Raw genomic sequence first — 23,325 nt, 5'->3', positions numbered from 1 at the left:
CAGCCTTCGTTTCCATTCATTTGCATTCAATACATTGACACATTTTGCAAGTTGATCGCTGTGCTGTTTCTGCAAGCAGCTTGTCTGAGAACATGCCGCAAGAACAATTTTTGTAGTGAATGAAGCTTCTATGGTATTATACCTTGGTCCGAAGGCTGTAATACGGATTTTGCATTAAATGGAAAAATACTAATTTCGCTGATTTCAGTTTTAAATTTGGTGGGTGGGCAGGCGAATTGTCAAGAAATAACAATCTACCTATTTTCTCTAGGCACTGTTTCTTCAAGAGCGATCAACAATTCTGACATTATACTTCTCATCATTCATCTTTTTATTATAAGGCCAAAGGGCTGAAAAACTTTTGGAATTCTATGTTTGAAGCATCTTGATTTTTTAGTCTCTCCAATTACAAATTGTTGCTCAAACTATACTTCTATGTTATAACAAAGCAGCACAATGAGACCTTTTTTGGCGCTTTTATCACCAGGATTTTTCTCTCCTTTGAAGAGATTTTATTAGGCAAAATGAGTTAAAATAATCAAGTTTTATTTACTTTGTAGATGTATATAGCCTCATATCCTTCATAAATTTCAGTAGTCCCGGTTTTTTCGAAACTTCTTTTGCCATTTCTTGCAGTAATACCTCACTTACAGAAATATTGTTTGTTGTTACAAAACAATACCAGTCGAACACTACTGTATCAGTTTCACGTGATTTTATTTCTTCTATAATCTTTAGCATGACTTACTTGGTTTTTACTTATACCAGATTTCTAAACTAAATCTCTTTCTACTGCATGAATTAAATCAACTTCTTGTTTTGAAGTTAATCTTTTCCTCTTTGAAGCCATGCTAGATAACGTATGTAAAAGTAACATACAAGAACAAAATTACACTTCTTTTGCTGCCCAGTTCTAGCAAAAACTAAGAAGTTTTCACTTTATCTACATTGTAAGATCCCTGTGACCTGGCAGATGGTCCAGTCGTTTCACCACCTTTTTTCTCCATTGGTCCCTGTCTTGGATTGCCATACAACGTGCTAATATTGTTTTCTTCCTTCTACTGACACCTGTAGCTAGAAAAACGGATTTTGAATTCTATGAATGTGAAAAAGCAATAAAATGCACCACAAGTTGCTGTTTTCCAATGTGTCCTTTTCCCCGAAGCGGGTCGTTTTGACGCCGACGTTTCGACGCAGAGGCAATTCGACGCCATATTTTTTTCGTATTTTTATTTATTTTTAGAATAAATATAAAGTAATTATAAATAAAAAATATGACTGATTTTTATTTATTGAATTAGCGATTGTTTGCATGCATATTTGAAATAAATATATGTGTGTATATGTGGGAAAGTGTTCTAGATTTTTGTTTGTGTCCCAGATTAGTGAGAAGCCCTCTCGCCAACGTCAAGGCCCCGGGACATAAGGGAGGTTTTTTTTTATTTATTTACTTCACAAAACAGCATCAAAAAGGCAAAATACACAAATGGTAAATAAACATATGGTTACAAAGTAGTTATATTATATTGCAGACAAATATAATTACAGATAAATAAAATTGCAGATAAATAAGATTACACATAAATAAGATTAGAGATAAATAAGATTACATCACAGAACTGTTATTATACTAATCCATTGCAAAATTATGCGCCACACCTTTCAGGTATTCCATTATTTCTCTATTTTCAAAATCTTCAACTATTACTTTAATTCTCATATCAGCTCTCAGATACCTATTCCGCTTGTGCGGCGGTTCATCTCCACGTACAAATTGTTCATAACATTGATCAATTGATTTTTAACATGCCTGAGACCATCTATGAATTCCCATAATGTGGCGTGTGAAACACCAAATGATGATGACACCAAATTTATTTGGGTAAAAGCGCAGAATAGGCTGCATCAACAAAGTTCAGTAGGTGGAGCTGTGTGACGTCCATAAATGGGTGGGACTAAGCTTGTGACGTCACAATGTAATCTCCATAGACCCTTATAAGAAATAGACTAACCCAAACGCTGTTTCTCCCTCGTCTGAGGCGCTGGCGGCTGTCACCTTCATCACATCCGGAGGAGTAGGGACGACTTGTAGAAATTTAACATTGGTTGCCTATTGCAGCGTGTATAATTGTCAAGAAAAAGCTGGTTGTAGCGCCTCATTTCACAAATTAGAATTTCTACATATTTTTATTTTTGAAATTGAGATTGATTTTTAAAAATTTAGCATATTTATCAAGCATAATAAACATTCCAAGTAATTATAAAGCTATTGGATGCTTTCAGGGCTGGATATTTTTTTAGTTTTTCCTATGTTCTAAGAAAATTTGTAAATACTTCTTTTAGAGAATAATATTTTTAATCTGAACTAATAGAAAATTTCAAACAAGCAATTTTCTCTTGCAATTTTTATGCTTTTTATTGGTGTAAATAAGTAAAAAATACTAAAATATTTAAAAATGAATTTTCGAACGTTTTGTTTAAAATTCTAAATTGTGCTGCTTTTTTAAAATTATAGATGAGTATTATAGCATAATTTCTATAAAGGAATTTTATTTCAATTATATTTCATAATACATCATAGTAATAAACACTTTTGACTCCTTAAAAATTTCTATACGTTTAATTCTAATATTAAAATTGTATTTAACCGTAATATTTAATTTTGCTTGTATTTTATAGTAATTATTTTTTTAATTTATTTTTTGTTCTGCATAAGATTTTTTTATTTACTGTTAATTTAATTTATTAGCCCAAAGCGGCGGTAGCCTAGAAAGGCTGTTAGTTTCGAAGCGGCATTTTGCGCTGTTTTACTATAAATGTCCGTCTCTCCTTGCAAATTGTTGTTACCAAATATTATCGCCCTGTATTATATGTAAAGAATGTGCATGAATACATGTATGTTTCTCGCACTGTGACAAAAACGACAGTATCTACAGCCATCAAATTTTGAATAATGTAATCCTCCACCCGAACATGGGCATCTGGACGGCCAAATTTCGAATGTGTTTTAATCTATTTCATATTTTGTAAAACTTTAACGAATTTTTTATTAACAAACTCAACAGAGCGAACACTGTACAGAAAATAACAGTTTTATCTCCAGTGCGGAAATTCTAAAGATATGCTGTTTTCAAATGTATGTGGTTTACGGGCGAAGAACATGATATTCAATAAATATAGGTAACACACAAAACTTTAAAGAAAGGTTCCTTCTGGGCGTAATATAAAATTTGAGTGCTTCTAGATTTTATTTTATCTTTTTTCTTTCCCTTCATTGCGCTCAGAAAATGTTATGCTCCAAAATTTTTGAATTATTAAAATAACTAATCCACTGTAATGTTAATAATTTAATGATCATATAATCAAATAAATATGATCGTTTCGGAATGTTATTATAGTTTGGAAAATCACTGCCTGAAAATGTTCATTAAATTAAAAAAAAATATCAGATCTTGTTTAATATTACCTTATTTATTTCAAACCATCACGTACTATCGATCTTATTTAATTTTACTTTATTTTTACGCAAAATTAAGTTCATAAATTTTGAGCTTAGAGTTTTTACCGTGTTACCAAAGTAAAGATGTTTGTACAAGAATTACGCGTGAAAAAAATGCGCGAAATGCAGTAAAAAGTGCTTTAATGAGATATATTAAATCCTATTTGGAAAAAACTATGGCTTTCATAATCTCATCACTATACAACGTATCACATTTAATAATTAAAAAGAGTTATGTGATACAAACGCCATAGGTTTCAGTAAACCAGATCGTCCCTACTCTTTCTTGCCAACATGTCGGTGACACGAACCCCGCCCACTCTGTTATTCTATCTCTTATAAGGTCCATGGTAGTCTCGCATTTACACTACGCGTACTTTCTATTTTCTCTTAAAAATAACAATAATAAATTGTTTATTATTGTAAATTAATATCAATTCTTTACTTTTAATTTACATTTATAACATTTAAGCTTAGGCGTTACTGATAATAAGTATAATAAATTGTTTATATTTAAAATTACCATGATACAGTGAGCGAATTCTACCAATTATTAAAACGATAAACAACGTCGCAGCCCTCTAATATTTGTAGAGCTTCAATATTTTCAAAGATTTTTATTAAAGCGTTTATACAAATAAGTTTTTTTTTAATTTAAATTTATATTGTGGAACATTTCAATTTTATCATTTTTACAAATTATTTTCTTGCTGCGTAACGACATAATTTCTGACATACCAATAAGTAGACAATTTTCATTATTTTCTAAAAAATTTTAACTTTATATTAATAAAAAAAGAAGAATATTTTTTATTGCATATGAACATCATTACACAGCTTTCATATCAGTTTCTAAAATTCCTAAATCCCGTCATATTCTGTGTAGGCATACTAGAATTCTACGAATTAATAAATAAAAAAATCTAATTTCTCAGAATGAAAGAAAATAATATAATAAAATAAATACTACAAAGTTGGAACACTAAGCAATGCTTCACATACGCACACACACACATATTATCAATAAACTCGTATTATCAAGTGCAATTACGATACCAAACACTACGTATTAAAATATGAGGTAAACGTTACTTAAAGGGTTAAAGTTTACAGTTTTGCTACTGTTGAATAGATCGTCGGGCTATCGATATATATCGTAAATCGGAAAGCATTATAAACAAAGCAAAACCAAAAATTTAAAAATACAACTTAAATGAAAAATGATGTCTTAAATATAGTTCACAATTAAAACAACAATACAAATTTAAAATACACAAACGATATAAACATTGCACATATAAAATTACACAATAAAGCTACATTACTGCTCGGCATCACACACAACCTCATTTCCCTTTTACACAACGATCAGTATTCGCTCGAAAAACGTCAAAGAATTCCAGAAACTCGGCGTCCATGTGCTCATCGATCTATGTTCACGTAAAGGAAAATCAGAGAATTGCTCAAACTCGGCACTGCGCATCACATTGACTTTGCCCATGTGCACATCTATCTGTTTTCACTTAAAAAAACACCCCATAATTGCACAAACTCGGCATTGCGCACCACATTGGCCTTGCCCATGTGCACATCGATATATTTTCACTTAAAACATCCCATAATTGCACAAACTCGGCTTCGCGCACAACCTCGGCATTGCGCACCACATTGACTTTGCCCATGTGCACATCGATCTGTTTTTACATAAAAAAACACCCCAGAATTCCATAAACTCGGCATTGCGCACCACATTGGCTTTGCCCATGTGCACATAGATCTATTTTCATTAAAAAAAATCCCAGAATTGCACAAACTCGGCATTGCGCACCACATTGGCTTTGCCCATGTGCACATCGATCTATTTTCACTTAAACAAACATCCCAGAATTGCACAACCTCGGCATTGCGCACCACATTGGCTTTGCCCATGTGCACATAGATCTATTTTCACTTAAAAAAAATCCCAGAATTGCACAAACTCGGCATTGCTCACCACATTGGCTTTGCCCATGTGCACATCGATCTATTTTCACTTGAAAAAACACTCCAGAATTGCACAACCTCGGCATTGCGCACCACATTGGCTTTGCCCATGTGCACATAGATCTATTTTCACTTAAAAAAATATCCCAGAATTGCACAACCTCGGCATTGCGCACCACATTGGCTTTGCCCATGTGCATATCGATCTATTTTCACTTAAAAACATCCCAGAGTTGCACAACCTCGGCATTGCGCACCACATTGGCTTTGCCCATGTGCACATTGATCTATTTTTACTTTAAAAAAAAATCAGACATTGAATAAATTCTCCATTGCTCATATACTCAGAAATCTGCTTTCAATTAAAAAAAAAATCACAGAATTGCAGAAACTCGCGCGTAACCAACTCCATTGATTTGAGTTGTCGAATTTACTCTTCACAAACCAGGAGTTCTTCCGAACAAACCTTGAAACTGGATGCCTACATTCGCCTCCAGTAACTCTACACATCCACTCAAAACCCTCTATACGGTTTTTTCGCTCTACTAGTTTCATATTTGTTCCACAAATTGGGCACTTATACGATATTCCAATCAAACATTTCTCCATACACCACTCAATAACGCTCTTTTTACCTCTTCGCTCCAACTGATAACAAAAATCCAGATTCAGATACTTATCCATTCTGCAGTACGCACCGATTTTGACACACTCATCAATAATCAAAACATTCTTTAAGAATTCTTTTCTGTATTTTCAGAAGTTACGGTTATAATTTTTAATTCATGCATTCAATATTTTCAATCGTTTGCTAATGATCGTTTTCAATCGTTGGTATCTTAATAATACATTTGTGAGAGATAATTCGTTGCGTTAAATGCTAACACTACCACACAACACACAAAAGTAAATTTATAATTAAAAAAATTTAGCGCAGAACATTATAAACCCACCATTTCAACTCAGTTAAAATATAATTTAAGTTTTCTTTAAATACGAAGTTATAGCATACTTATAACTTGTTTTTAAGAAGGGGCGTAACCAATATTACGTCATAAAAAGGCGTGTCCAAGCATAAGAGAAGTAAACACAACATCGACTGATGCAGCCTATTCTGCGATTTAGCCTTTATTTGAATGATGATGCAAACTTATTCTAAAAATAAATAAAAATACGAAAAGTATGGCATCAAACAAAAGCAAAAAAAGTATGGCGTCGAACTGACCCCGCGTCGAAACGACCTCGTGTCGAATAGACCACGCGTCGAAACGCTGGCGTCGAAACGTTGGCGTCGAACTGACCTGTACCGCCTTTTCCCTACTGAAAGGAAGTTTTTAAAAGAAAAGGATTAACTTTTCATTGTTTTGTTCCCTTGTCTCAAAACTTCCCTGAGCACAAACTTGCCTTTGAAGCCTCAAAAGATTACTAACTAAGAGAATTTATGTTTTAATTTGTTTCTCTAGCTGTATCTTATTTTTGAAACTTTTTGAGTGTCCCTTAGTAAGAGGTAAATATGTTGAGGTCCCTATTCAAAGGGAGCGGGACCAACACAATTGTCTCTTAAATAGAGGTGTCTCTTAGGTACTACTGTAACTATTTTGGATCTGTTTTTGAATTTGTAACTATTTTTTGTAATTATTTTGGATCAAAGTTTGTTTCAAGAGATATTAGAATATGCTTTGATCTCTAATATTCATAAACCATCTGATGGTAGAAACTTAGGCATATAGATATCTGTCGATATCTGAAATTATGTATATAGACTGTCATGAAAAATAATGCTACTATGTCTATATAATTTTATGAACTTGGCCAGATGAACGTTATTTTTTAGTTTTACCTCTGCTTTTAATGTTTCCGATTTCGATGATTTCATATGAGATTAAGAATCATTTTATTTTTTTGAAAGTGAAATTACTGGATCTACTGCAACGTTTGGATTAAAGAAATTTAAGAATAGTTATCATTATAGTTAGAAAAATTTAAGAATAGACACAGTACCTGCTTTCAAATATTTATATGATATTTTATATGATACATTAATCTTCTAAACTTTGACTTTTTTTCTGATTTCATTTTAACACCGTGTCTGTACATCTTTTTTTCCTTGATTTTAATTTCTGAATTTCAGTTTAAAGAAGAGATTATAATTTTTTATGCCGAATAGGATCTTTGTTCATTTCTTCCTCCTCAGTATCCGGGTCTCATCGATTTGGCATTTTCAGAGGAGCTGGACAAACCAGTCGGCCATTTCACCATCTCATCACTGTGAACGTTGCCGAATGAGTAGACCGATATTTTCTGCGAGAATCGCTGAAAATTCCTGGGATTGGAGCCCGAATTTATCGTTGTAAGAAACATTATACCGACGGAGCAACTGATGCAACGATCAAAACAAAAAGATATTCTCTGAAAATCTAATGCATCACGAGCGGGATCAAAATGAAAGTACATGAATTGAATTAAAGCGATGAAGTGATATTACTGACAACTGAAAGCTGCACCAGACTGAAATTGTAAAATTTCGTATCTAAAAAAACACACATGAATATTTAAAAGCATTATTGTAAGCGAAACAAAGTAATATAGGTGATGAATGATTTAGTAAAATTTCTAAAGGTTTTGCATTGAGTTGCATAATCGCAGATTTTAAATCTGTAGCTTCGTTATGTTACATCTGATTATTTTATTGGTTTGTTTTGCCAAAACTAGGAGGAGCACTTTCAAAATTCTTTTCAAAAATGAAAAACTGCCAATGTACTTACCGGTAAGAATGTAAGTAGACGTTGTATTTGGTTCTCTTACTGGTCTGTTGGGTGGTCCAGCTGCTGCCACTCTTCCGGAACAAACTCTGATACCAGTGAAGAGAATGTAATCATCATGGCATTCTGCTGCAACTGGCCCTGTTGGCCCCGCTGCAGCATTAGCAGCTCCTGCAACTGCCCCTACGGCGAAAGGTGATACGTTCCGTCCGTCAGAAGATAATTGATAAGTAATTGAGCAAAATCCTGGCTCTTTTCTGATGCATATGACGTAATCCAAATTGTTTGGATAACCGAGACCTAAAAGTCCCGGTTCATCGTAATTGAAGCTTTTAATAGAGCCTCTTGTGCCTCTGTGGTACTGAAGACAGTGTGGTGGAGCTGCAAATAGAAATTCAAAGAAGACTTTAAATTGAAGGTTTATATTACTTGTATAAGACTTTAAATCGAAGGTTTATATTACTTGTATATACAGGAATTGTTTTAGAATAATAGAAATACATGCCTAGAAATTTGTTTGGATTGGCTACACATTATCCCAATAAAATTAGACATAAATTTGCATGATTATTTTGCATCTATTCTCAAGATTGTATAAAACTACAAGTTTTGACTGTGAAATTTAGTGCATAATGGAAAAAAAAAATAAGTGAGAGGTCAGATTGGGGTAGTCTGGCACGTTGGTGCACTTTTAACCTCAGCAGTTAAATTATATTGTGGATATTTAGAGGTATTGTGTCTTAAGTCATGATAGCATACAATATTACCGGCAAAACATCCTTAGCGAGACACAACTGTGGGAGAAAAACAAAACTTGTGAGGTTTATTTAATTTGTTTAACCAGTTGTTTTATGTTTGGAATCTTTATTATAAATTTCTCTCTTTCCGTTCCACCCCTTCCCCCAGAATACAAAAATGTAAGTGAGGGTTTGAGATTGTTAACCATATTTAGAGCGTATTTTGCTTCTTGAAGGCCATGTTACTAGGTTTGCTATTCTAGATAAGAGTTTCTGTCTTCGGTGTTGCATTACTTCTTACCGATAGTTATTCTCATCAGTAAAGTCCGAGCTAACTTCGCGATTAAATTGCTTTGTGTAGTTTTTGGCTATTATATATTTAATTAGCTTTACACTGAATTTCTACTTCGAGTTTCCCGCCATAAATGCTGGCGGATTTGTAAGTACCAAATGTGATTTCTGTTCATCCATTTTAGTTTAAAATAAAGGGTCTTTTATTACCGTTCTTAAGTCTCTGTTGTACTTAGACATAGCGATAAGTCGCTATATCTGTCAAAGGTTTGGTCACAGTTTACAGTAGTGAAAGATTTCAGACCTTATAAATTTACTGACAAGAGTCCAAGAATGTTAAAGAGCATTATTATGTCAGAAAGAAAATTACTGGGAGAAAGGCAAGTTTAGTACACATGTACAGAACTCAGTTTCGACTCGCAGAGTGTGAAGGGAACTGCATAAAGAGAATATTTCTCGTATAGCTACTTTCTTGAAAAGTTCTTGAATCACATATAAATGCAAAATAGAGACTACAGTGGATCCAGGAATATAAAATGTAGAATGTTGAGCAGTGAGAACAATGCCGTGTTCACATGAGTCAAACTTCGCACTGTTTCTTACTTCGGGATGATGATATATGCATTGGGCAGTTAAACTATGTTTTGCAGCAGATCCAAATATCGCACTGTAGGAAAGAATAAATATCGTTCACTATAAGCGACCATGTCCATTCTGTAACGCAGACACTATTTCCCTATTTCCTAAGAATAACTGCATATTTCAAGATGATAATGTCTCCGATGTCAGATTTTTCAATCATAGTTTGAAGTATATGAAGAAGTTATTCAGCTTCCTTGGCCAAACTAATATAATTGCAACACTGTCTTCTGTGCTGGAAAATAGAGTGAAATGTTCTGTGTAGCATCCCTCAAAGAATTAGATTACACTCTTCACACACAAAAAAATTTGATGACTTCATTTCAAAGCATAGGTTACAAATTTATTGAGGAAGTGACTTCGATAAAGCAAAAGTATTTGAATTAAATTTTTAAACGGAATCTGCACTCAAACAACATACAAGCATACTTTCAAATGATTTTTCTATAAAAACATCCAGTTAAAAAATACTATCAGAACCCATGTAAATTGATGATTGAAAATGCATAAATATATTTGCAAGTAGGACTGTTTTGTAGACATTCTGATGTCAGAGTCTGCTTTTGCAGTCGAAACCTTCGTATTTAATATTTTTTTCTATATTTTCTGTGGGTATTAAATAACTAATTTTACTCAAATCATTCTTTATAAATGGGCAAAATTAGTGTTATTTTTGTTTTCAAACTAGTATGAATTTCAGGATCGACAAACCTTCTTTATAAATTATTTCGCCTTTTAAATTTTTGAAAAAAAATTAGAGCGTTCTGAATTTTCACTTAAAACATTTGCTTTTTTATCTGTATGTTCGATAGGTCCTGAATTTTTTAATCACCTCTAATTAATCATAATAATTTTTTAATATAATTAGTAACTGAATATTTAATTAATCATCGCAGAGAATTGAGAAATTAAAGTAAAAGAAAATTAGTTGGTTTGATACATAAACCATTCGATAACTTTTTACTAAATAAAGTTTTTTTTAATAATTTGTTAACGATAATATAAAATAATTCTTTACGTTATAAGGATCCTCAGAAAATTAACAGTGTGTTTTTGGGAGTTCCAGTGTGTTAGTATTTATCTCAGATTTGTAAATTAAATCTTTATATTTGGCATAGTATTACCTCGAATTTTGGAGTAGAGGGAATTATTTGGTGCGTAACAGTGTTGACATCAGCAATAGTGACATGTCAGCAACAATGGCTCGTGCCGTTGTTGCTGATATAGTGAGAGAGAATTATCGATTTGATGCGAATTCATCAAAAAACATAAAATAAAAAAAGCTCGTTCGAATTTTGGAAAATTCGCTTCAAGGTGCACTGGCTCTTGTCTAGATGCACCTATGTACCAAATTTCGTAGCCCTGGGTCTTTCGTAGCACCTATGTACCAAATTCCGTAGTCTTATGCGCAGCATGAACGAAAGACACATACAGAGACTCTTCCTTTAATTATATGTAGAGAGAGCAAGACTTAGCCATTATTTAAGTTTTAAAACGCTTAAATGAATGTATTACGAATTTGAAGTTCTTCTCGCCGCCAGCATTTATTTCTTTGGACTTTTGTGGCAACGCTGCTCTCGCGTCATTTGAGATCGTCTGGGCAGCCAGGAAGAGAACTTGTCTCTTCTGTTCTCGATTCGAAACTATGTAACTGTAATTATTCTTTAATTGTAAATAATTCTGTATATTAACGTTTGTGTTGCGAAAATTACAGCAGTCTACTAATTCGACGGATATCTCGAAACAGAATGGATAAGTCTTGTTGCTCGCTATCACATAGAAGCTAAATATTTCAGCATTAGATTGAAGTCGATTGCATACAAATTCCTTAAGGTAAAAACCAGCTATAAGAGTGTCTTGCATTCTTAAATTTTAGTTAATCATCAATTGAAATTAGAATATTTTTTTCCTTTCATTATGAACTTATTCATGTACAATGTTCGAAAAAATGATAAATTTTATTAAAGAGAAATACGCCAATATAAAAATGCAGTGGGAGGGGATAGGGGTTTTTATTGCTATAGACATTAAATAAAATTGTATCACTTCCAGGAAGACTTACATAGATTAATTCTCTCTAGGAACAAACAATGTTTTACTTTTCAAAGTGTCTATTAGAAAAAAGAGAAAGTTTGCATTTGACTGCAACTTTATTAACTATCAAGAGTTTAAATGCTTTAGAATATTTCAGTAATTCAGTAACAAGCTTTATGTAAGGCCACAAGTAGTTTCGCCTATAAACTGGCTTTTGATGTACATAATCAGTACCATGTCGTTACACTTAATCCTCTGAAATAAACCAGTTTTTTGAAATTTTGAAAGCTTGTTTTTTAAATTTTATAACAGATATTTTAATTTAGTTCACCTTTCCTGTCTTTCCTAGCTTCAGATTACAACTCCCTAGCAAAATGACATTTTAGTATCGCGTCTAATGCAAATGAGAAAGAGAATAATAGTATTCGAGTCAAATTCAACTGACTTCGACAAAGAGAGGATTCCGGAGTAGCGCGCGTTTGCCTTTGGGTTACGTCTCTCTGTGCTGTGTACTACGCTCGACCGTATTACGTGCCTTTTGATAGTTCGCTGGCTAATTTAATATTACGGGCCAACTAGTTTAGAATGTATTAAAATACGGCGAAATCTCTTTAGTTAGTCATTAGTTACTTCTTAATTATTACATTTTAAGCCCAAGTGAAGACTTTGCTGCAGCCCTAAGGCAGGAGCCAACTGTTAATCTTATTTTGAAATAAAGGGTCATTAACTCTTCTTGGTTTTACGTTTCTGTTTTTGGATTTCAACGATTATTCGCTTAGCATTTCACTAGTTTCCTCGACACTTAATTTAATAGAAGTGAGGAACTCTATAAGCTCAACTAAAGTGCATATGAACTGAATTGAAATTGCAGATCATTCTTGAATCTAAACAAAGTTTACAATTAAAATAAATAACAAATGATTAAAAAGGTATTTCTATTTACCTGCATCGCGACTTGTACATTTTACTTGAGTAACTTTGATTTCAAATTTTCTTCCATAAGTTCCCACCATTGTCACATGTATACTAATAGCCCCGGATTCCTCCACATCTATGTAATCTGAAAGAACGAAACATTAAATGTGTGACTTGGTGCCAAATCTTCTGGCAAAATCATAATAAAAATATCAACTGTTATCCAGGGAGGTCATATTAACGCCATATCAACAATGAACTTACAATGTTGACCGCTATTAAGGCCACATATCTTTGGCACTAAATTGTTTTCATTTTGTCCTGTAATTACTAGCATGTCTTGGGAACAGTTCCCTTCTACGGGTCGAGCAATATCAAACACTAGAAAATCCAGACGAATTTGGCAAACAGCGTCAGAATTTTTCGCAATCCTCATTTTACAGGTTCCTTCTTGTTCATAAGGTTCAGGAAAACCAGGACTTCTGAAATATGATATCATTTCACTGGTGGCCCCACCGCACTGAACATCAACTACGAAAATAAAACAATGTTGTTATTATGATTATGACAAGTAAGGTCTGTGGAAAGCTGATTAAGTAATTTGAGGTGAAAAACTACTCACATATGCAACAAACTCCTTCGTGTGAACATCGTCCCATTGGTGTTCCTCCTAGATCAACGCAGTCCGAGGTCTCGTAGCAAGTACCTTGTCTTGAATCTGCAGCTTCACAGCGATCTGATGCATCCAAGCTTTGAAAATCTCCATTCAAAGGCCTCCTTGCAGAGCTGAAGTAATAGGTAGCTGCCACTACAGGTTGAGATAGTAGCGCTATGGGATAAAAATAAAGGTTTGGTTTAGTTGATTACAGCAAAGCACACTAGAGCTATATGCCTAAAGGGACGGATGCCTAAGAAGGGGACTTTCTGAGGGAAACTGGCTCGTATATACGTTACACATGGGAAGGCCGACGAAAACGTCCATGCAGCCAGCTCATTCGCGTAGAATCGAAATCAGGTCAGAACTACCAGTTTTCAGCGGCTTAGCCGCTCGGCCGCTTGTGGTCCTTAAAAATAAAGGACTTATACATCAAAACTATCTGCTTAATCGAGGTATGAATTTTTTTTCACGTTATATCGTATACTACTCTGTAAACAAACTACAATTAACACATCTAATTAGGCAGTGTTCGGAATGATTATTATGCGCAGCAGTTTCCCACTAAATTGAGAACAGTGAAAGTAATTTCTGTTTCATAATTATCCATGCACTGTTAAAATAACATTTTCGTACCTTCATATACGAGTATTTCAGCTTTAAGTCTTGAAACTTAAGGACATTTCAGTTCCTTCCATTTGGCTGTCATTCATCGTTAGCTTTTTTCTACCTACAGGAATCAGACAGCATGCTTTTCTAGTTTCCTTTTAATAAGTTAATAAAACGAAGCCTATTCAATCGTACAAGATGAAATACCGGAGCTTTGGTCATGAGGCATTTATCCGATTTCTTCTGAAAATGGTTTTGCATATTCACAAGTCTGATTCACAAGACTTGTGTAAGGCATATTCACAAGTCTGAAGTTCAAGATTAGGCACCATAACCTGAAAACTACAACTTCCGAAGACCATAGCTATTGCTCATGCTAAATCGCCTTGCAATATGGATTTTTTAGAAGCTTCCAAAATTTTTCTTCCTAACAGATTTGTGCATGAAGTACTAGCTTCAGTCCTTTTTCTGTCAGAAGCGTCGGAAAATTTATTCCAATATATACTTTTCTTGTTTCGAGCAACTATCCGATGGCAACTTGAAGTATAACAACATCTTTTGTGGCGTTCATCGAAATAGCAATACTTCGATAAAATCGAGCTGAATTTCGAAGAATATAATTTCTTCCTTATTTGTCCTAATTTTACGTTGAACGTCTTTATTTATATACTACATTATACATTCTGAAGCGGTGTTGGTCACCTTTTCGGCAACTGAAGGCGTTGAGAAACACATTGGACTAATCGTCATGAAACGTTTGCCAGTCATAAATTAGAATGGTAATTCCAATGCCAAAATTGTGTGAACATTTCCTGTATTTGATCCTAATTGGTGGAGTAATTTAATGTATCATTTTATTTAGATATCATTTACTTCGTTAGAAAAAAAAATATAATTGTTAAATGATTCTAATAATAGTATCTAATACTAATAATCTCAGAGATGTTATTTAATTCAGCGTACATTAAAAAGAATGAAATTATCATTCTTTTCACTGTACGCTCCAGAAAATAGTAATTTAGATCATTTTTAAAATTGCAGTAGAATTCTAATTTTTTAAAAAAATTTAACAATTTTTAATTTCTCAAAATAATTTTACTGGATTATTTACCATTGAAGGAGAGAAAAAAATCGTTTCAGAAAGTCTTATATTTAAGATATTTTAGATAACACATACTTACACATAGGCATTTGCATAGGGTCTGGTGCTTCATCATTCTGATAATGACTTTTGAGAAGATTCAGTGACTTCACTTGATTCAACGGCCTTATAACTCCTTCGGCAATGTTCATCAGTGATTGGAGTAGGAGTAGATTAGTTACAACCTGATGAATAGCAAATAAAATGTTTAGCATGTTCAGACGATCAAGAATTGAGCTGCCTATAATTTGCTATATTAGGCCATATTTATATATTATATTAATATTTTCTCAATGTTGGGAAAATGTAAAATTTTACGAAGATGAATAAATTAACCGAAAGAACACGTCTAGAGCAATAAAATGAAATAGAAAGTAGGTATCTACATTTTGATATATAAGGCCTCCGAGATTAAAATAATGAAATTTTATGCGATCTCTTTAAGCATGTATAATATGGAATTGATTGGAAATACTTTGCTTTTTATTTCAGGCAGTCAAAAAAGTTATGTATGCGTATTTTTATTGTGTATATGAAGCGCCAATGGATGATAAATTTAAGTGTTTACTTGATATGCTAGAGATGTTTTTTTATTTTCTTTCAAAGATTGAAATAGTGCCTTGACTGTGCGAATTATGTATGAGACGAGTTGAATTTTCGATTTCAAGGACAGCTGATTGGTAGAAACGAACCTTTCCCTGGTCTGCAGAAACAGGAACATTCAAGACATCAGGAATTCAGGAAATTTCCTGAGGTGAAGATGATGCCACCTCTTCACTTGATATCGAGGAATTAAAAACCGATGAAACATTAATCATAACTGCAGAATCCATTTAGAAAACAATAACAGATTGCGCATGAGAAAAGGAGATTTCATAACACTAAAAACAGAGGAGTAATTCAAATAAAATCTAACATCTTAAACTCATTGTCTTAAGACGGTCTTTGTTAGCTCGTCGCGAATTCACCATAGTGCAGCGTAATTCTTTGTTCCTCATCCTAAAAAGGAATAATTTCAATGTGTTTCCACCTCTTTAAAATAGTTATCCATGATAAAGTTGCCGGCACTTTACGCAAATTAGCGATTGTTTCCCAAACAAAATCTTTCACAAAAATCAACTTGCATAAAGGTGGCATCATCATAATAAAGGTTGCTTTCATCGAATTAAAAATTGTATTCATAGAATTCAAATAGATTTTTATTTTGGCAATTTCAAGTATACTTTTGTTTTGAAATTCAAGTAGACTTTTTTTTTTTGGAAATTTGCCTGAAGGTACTGGCACAGTTGAGCAAGGATCACTTGCCACGAATATCTGTGCTATCTTAAATATGAGAACAACCTACAGGCCCGTGAATACATCTGCACATGTTTTAATAAATTTATTCTTCTTCTTCAGAAAGCTACTCTCAAAACAGTAAAGTCTAGAGGTCCTTAATTAAGACGGTCTTGATCAGTGTTTGAATAGCTAGAATAGTCTCTAAGAACAGATGGAACTAGGGTGCGTCATTACTCCCTGTAGAAGTTTTAAGGGATGAATCGGCTAAATTATTAATGATTTCTGCTATTTACGACGAATGCTTCCGAGCAAGCGTCCGGCAATAGAGGTGTGGAGTACCTGCCATGTGTCAACTAGAGGAAGGCATCGGTAATATTTTCAGCCAGGTAAAGCAAAGCTTTTCTAAGGAGTTTGTAACCTGGAAGCTCTTTGGACCTTATTCTGATGTGCCTGTTACTAAGCAGTACTGAAAAATTTGTAAAATAAGAACAGCTGATATACATTGTGTGTGAAACGGTAGTAAATCATAATAATACAAAATAATTCTATGTTTTTACATGGGCTGCGTTGTTTGATTTGGAAACATACTGATATATGACCAATAGCTTTGTGGCAAAAATGATAATATAAGATTGATATAAGGTAGAATTACTTCAAAATTTAGGGATTGTATTTAGAAGATAGAAGTTATATTCATGGCTTTCAGGATATTAGGTGGCTTGTATTTAGGTAATTTCGTATAATTTACACAAAATTATTTGAATGCATAATAGCATTTAAATATGGATCAATTTAAATTTTAGTGGCAAGAAAAATTTTATTTGGAAACTATTTTATTAATTTTACAATTATTTTTTACCATTTTTATAACATATTTTTAATAAATAAATTAACCTTTTGTTTGATTAAACTTTTTTATTTTGTTTTTTAATACAAAATTCTTATAAGAAACAAATACAGTCTCATTTAAAGGTATTCCCTTTCATGAATTATTTCCTTTTATGAATCCTTCATGAATTATTCAACCTAGTAAAAAGTGACGATATAATGAATTCAGGCCCAGACGGGAACTTTTTCTTAAAAAATTATTATCTTAACAAAAAATTTATTTTTAAATTTACACCATTTTTGCAATTTTTATATTTGTATTTACACATATTTAAAAAAATTTCAGCAATTTTGTTTCATTTTCGTTGTTTTTATGCATTTTTTAATGTTCTGAGGGTCTAATATAAATTTTAATATTTGAAATTGAAAAAGTGACTGATCTATACATCCGCATTAATAAAGTAACTTTTAATACTTTACTTAATAATTCCTTTTTATAAATATAGTTTTTAAGGATCACCATCTCCAGATCCTTTGAACTAATTTATCCGCGTCTATCAGATCAAATCCTTTCGCCCCTGCGTAAAATGTTCTGATCTTACCACATTAGACTCCTGCCTCTGTTCCTATGAGATTTTGTCAAAAATGAAGTTTGTTGAGAAAGGACATTGGTTTCCAAAAATTAAGGAAAAAATCATAAAAATAGTGGTAACTCGTTCAAAAATTAGCCAATTTGTATAAAATTGAATATGTTGTCAGTAAGAGTTGCAGAGTAAAACTGCAGTATGCAAATTAGTGGTGCTGCAATCGGAATACGTCATCTGCGAGGAGCATGAAATTGCATGTATGAGAGCAAACCTATATATTCCTTTGACTTTACATAGGACGTCTGTACGCGAGACGATCAACCATTTGCGTGCCACTTACGTCACTTCACAGAAGGGAACGTTTGAAGTGGGCACATCAAAATATCCTCTGTACGCCTGTTCAATGGAGGGCTTTTTCTGTCTGCTCCATCTGTGAAAGAGAATTTTCACAGATTTAATTTCAGATTAAAGAGAATCTTATGGAGGAGGCAGTGTCTGTGTCTGGGGTGGTATCTGTTTGGGTTGACGCACAGACCTCCATGTCTCTCCATGCGGAACCGTGAATACTCAGAACGACAATTCTAGACCACACAGGACTCACATCGTGGATGATTATCTTCAGCAGCAAACAATTCAGCACATGGAGTGGCCAACTGGATCACCGGACTTGAATCCTATCGAGCATATTTGGGATGCTTTAGGAAGACTGCTCTCCCTCCTCCTCTTTAGACCCTTGCCACGTCTGCAACTCCTTTGCAAGAGCAATGCCTCTCACTTCCTATGGAGCTGATAGACTGCATAATTGACAGCATCGCACATTACTGTATGTGTTGCATTGCTTCTAGGGGAAATCATACTCCATATTGAAGGTTAATTTCCTATACCAAACTGACATATCTGATTTGCTCATTTTATACATATGCTAGTTTCTGTAACACCATAATTGTCTGACAATTTCTTTTCATGTTATTTTACTATACCTTACTATGTGTTGCATACTGCCAGTTTCATTAAATCCTACATATAACGTTTTGAGCAATCGTCATTTTTGCGATTTTTCCTTAATTCATGATAAACAGTGTATTAATGATCTTGACTACCTCAAATAGAAATCATACAAGCAATTGCAAGGTTACATCAGACATTTATTATCAGATTAAGGAGAAAAACTGAGTATAATTATGACGTCTGGTCAAACTGATTAAAGTGCGTATAATGAAGTTTATTACGTTTTTTCATATTTTTTTTAGTGTTTGCGTTAAATACAAAAAACGTTTTCAAATCATTTTACATAATGCATATTTCACTGAGAATATTAAAACTTATGGAACCCCATCATTCTTTGTCGGATTCCTTGCATCTGACGACAGAAAAATGTTTGACGGATATCGTTTTTATTTTAAGCACCGGTTATGAAAAAGTTGTAAAACAATTAACTGTACAATTCCTTTAATACTCTTGTCCTTATTTTGATTTTTACATGTACTCTTAGCGTAATTCCATGACTACATCGAAAAATATCGGTAAAATAAAAGAGATGTAAATGCGTTGAACAAAATTTGGTGACACTTGCAAATAGAGGTGTCTACTTTTTTTATTTTTACTTCTTTTGAAAAAATACTTGTAATAGATATTGTAACCAAACTGACAATAACATTTTCCTCTTTTTTGAATTTGCACTGTAAATGTCATGTGTTTGAAATGTGAATATTTTCTATTCAGCAAGGGAACGCTCTAATTCCGGCAGAAAATAGCATTGGAATTTGCATCCTAATTTCATTGATGCTTCATTACCGTTTGAATTACTGAATGCATAAAGATAAAAATTCTAATGTAAACTAAAAATATTTCATAAGCTGCATTTATTAGCGAAAATATAATTAAATGTAATTCTAATACGCTTCCTTTAATAATTTTTCACCATTTAAATTTCAGTGCAAGCAAGTGATGCACGCTTACTTCAGTTTTAATAGTTATTGAAATTCAACTTTGGTTAGCCATTAATTTAGTTTAATCAGTGCTTTTGCGCAGAATGATCTGCTTTTGAAGATGTACCATCTGTTCCGTCTTCCGAACTATGTACAGTTTATTCGTTGGAAATTAGCTGTAAATTTTATGTGGGTTGTGCAGTTGTTATTACTCTTAAATTTCAATTCCAATACTTTGAACACCCAATACGTTTCTGTAATAATACACTACGAATTCGAAATTGACTTTTTTATAGTTATGTGGAGATGGAAAAAACTGCAGTTTGAATTTTTAACATTAACGTAATTTTTGTAATATGCGTATGTTTTGAAATAAAACCCTTATATTACTAATGAAATATTTAGAAACGTTAGATGGCATCAGTCAATTTGTTAAAAATACTTGAGAATGCAGATATCAATTTTTTTTTTTTTTTTTTGATTGTGCATAATAACAGAGCCGTCCCAAGATATTTGTTCACCTGAGGGAAAAAGCTAAAGGCGCGCCCCGATATATATACTCTTATATGTATATATATCAAAATAGCTATATTTGTATTAAAAAGCAAATGTATTAAATCAAAATATCATAATTCTTATAGCATATTTATACCATAATTCTTAAAGTATTTTTAATCGTAGCTTTATAAATTCAAAAAAATAATATAGCCAGTTATTTATAACTTTCAAATGCAGATGTTAAAAAATTCTTTTTTGATAAATAAGAAATAACATCCAAATGCACATTGCAATAATTTTCAGATTTTCTTGCAGTTCTTCCTATTGTTTTATTAATTTAAATTTGCTGAAACTTATTTCCCCTAATAATAACTAACAAATTTAAAAACATAATTAAAGTAATTTTTGAATTAGTATGGCCAGTTTGGCGCCCCTTCTCGTGATTTACCTATGGCAAGTGTCGCACTTGCCTCATCCGTGTCCCAGCTCTGCGTAATAATATACAAAATGATGATATTATTAAATAATTATAGATATTATTGAAGATTTTTAGTAAAGTGTTTTTGTTAAGTTTGTAAGGATTATGTTAATTTTATTAACAGTTAAATTTTAAGTTCCTTTCCTGTCAAATTCTTAACTTCAACTTACTACTTCCGGCCAGAACGTAGTTTTGGAATCATTCTGAATACTTAATGAGGAGGAGCGGTATTTAAATCGCGAAGTTATTTGCAGAGTTAGAGAGAATCAGAGTTTCTGATTTACGCGCGTCTGTCTTTTGGGCTACTCTCTCTCTGTTATTACGCTCGGTCGTACTCAGGCCCTTGATAAGTTTCGTAGTCAAATAGAGTTAAGGGGCCAACTCGATGAGAATCTTGATAGCTTCGGCTATATTTCTTTAGTTAATCTTAGTTTTAGTTTAATTTTTAGTGTCTTAAGTTCAAGCCTAAGTGTCGGCTTTGATTGTACACTCCAAGACGGAGTTTTGTAAATCTTATTTGAATAATAAAGGGTTAGTTACCCTTCCATCTTGTTGTTTCTTGTTACACGAACTTAAGCGATTATTCGCTAACTAGTTTTTAAGATTCGTCACTTTCTACAGTAACTGAGAAATACACTAGTGAGAATCTTACAAGTTATATGAAATAAAGTTTTAATTGTAACTGTTACTGTTAATTGTAACTGTTGTTGTTAACATTTGCAGAACATCTTCAAACTTTTATTTGAAATTCGCAGTCGAAATAAATTATGTAATATATTAATTACTTTAACCGTTGTACAAAAGCGTCAGGAAAGATATTATTATTTAGCTCCTATTGATATTTCATTTATTAGAAGTGAAAAAAAATTTTCTATTATTTTCACAACTTTTTTTTCTTTTCTTTGAGCCTTCATTGACAAGCCATTCAGGATATTACAGCCATGCAGGACTGTTTCAGAAGTAGATTAATTTAAAATATTTTTTCAGTTAAAAGGCTTTTCAAATTTTTCTATCTCAGCAGTATTTGAGGCTACCATATCTAAAAACCAAATTCTTATCTTTTTTGTTCTTCAAAGTATCACTTAAAAATGAAAGCAAGAACCAAAGTTTATATTCACTTTCCATGATTGAATGCAACAATATTTGTTATAATCATAAAAATTCTGACAGTACTTTTTTGGCTATTTTGTTAATGATTAGCAAGAAAAGGAAAAGTAGTCTCTTTGGTGTCAGTGATTTCGCAAATCATGAATAAAAATTTCGTTTTAGCAGTTACAGATAAAAAGACAAAAAACGGAATTTTCTACTATCGAAAATGACAATCCAAAATAAGTAACTGCATTTTTTACAGAAGAAAAAATTTTAAAAACATCGTTGACAGATTATATAATCTGCAAAATGCCTTAAAATTTGCAAATCAGAATTTTTCTCAAATCTTTGCAGAAAACAAATTTAATCTGATCTTAAAATGTATGTATCTAATATAAGCCTTAGATAACTCTCTTTAGTTCTATTGCATTGTAAATATACAGGGTGTCCAAAACAGATAATTATAAACTGTATTTTAAAAAATATTTATTATTTTTGATATATTTAATTGGTCCTGAAAATGTAATGACGTTTGTGCGCGTTTATTTTGATAATATTAATTGAATTAAAGGATAAGAAAAAAAAATTAATGCAATTTAGCTAAATCAGTAAAAATATACTAGAAACACTAAGATACGATGTAAAACTTATAAAATTAAAATTTTCATTTATAAACATAAATTTTTATTTAAGTTTATAAATGGAAATTTTTCATCACATAAATTTTCATTTATAAACTATTCATATTCTTAGCTTTCCTATAAATAGTCTGACAGTTGTGGCACGACTAATCCTTAGAATACGAAGCAGCATTTTCTTCTTCACCATCTTCTGTATTTTATTTATTAAATAAAAAACCTAATGCGTACACCACATGACTTTGACTTTCTTGTACGGAAAGTTAAATTTTACGCATTTTTCCTTGCATTTCATTTAAACTTATTTCCTCAAATTTCATTAGAGATATTTCTCATTCAAGTAATTCAATTTTCACTTCGCGACAAGGCAAAAATACATAAAACCTCAAAATATGTTTATTAAAAATGTAGAAAAATATAAAACGCCAAATACAGTTGAAGCAATGAAGAAGACACTGAAACTAAAATGACACTGAAAGGAGCAGAAACTGACTTAATTCACTGTCCTGCTAAGTTTCAAATGTAAACAAATATAGATGCTATGGTAAAAAATATAGGCTTAGCCGCACTAAACAACTTTTAAATTGTTGATAATTCTACAGATATTGCATGCAGATTAACTAAAGGCATAAAAACCTTAACCGTACGCATAATTCAAACGTTTTTAAAGCAAAAAATGCAAAAAAAATGCACAATTTATCAACATATTAGAAAAAAAAAAAAAAAAAAAAAAACT

General features: G+C 32.5%; 1 protein-coding gene across 1 annotated transcript in view; it reads right to left on the bottom strand.

Annotated features, from left to right (window-relative positions):
* LOC118193986 (uncharacterized) overlaps window positions 1–23,325 on the bottom strand; it is a 33,025-nt gene that overhangs the window by 6,276 nt on the left and 3,424 nt on the right. Inside the window, exons 2-6 of the mRNA XM_035365159.2 lie at window positions 15,306–15,450; window positions 13,483–13,689; window positions 13,125–13,391; window positions 12,889–13,005; window positions 8,248–8,625 (exon numbers count right to left, since the gene is read on the bottom strand). Of these exons, the coding sequence (XP_035221050.1) occupies window positions 8,248–8,625; window positions 12,889–13,005; window positions 13,125–13,391; window positions 13,483–13,689; window positions 15,306–15,450 (1,114 nt within the window). The remainder of the gene's footprint in view (window positions 1–8,247; window positions 8,626–12,888; window positions 13,006–13,124; window positions 13,392–13,482; window positions 13,690–15,305; window positions 15,451–23,325) is intronic.

The sequence above is a fragment of the Stegodyphus dumicola genome, chromosome 6, assembly GCF_044657685.1.
Source record: "Stegodyphus dumicola isolate Sdum_Otavi_A_Nest chromosome 6, ASM4465768v1".
NCBI classification, from domain to species: domain Eukaryota; kingdom Metazoa; phylum Arthropoda; class Arachnida; order Araneae; family Eresidae; genus Stegodyphus; species Stegodyphus dumicola.
The sequence above is the reverse complement of the archived record's forward strand: the minus strand, read 5'-3'. Positions and strand labels throughout refer to the sequence as shown.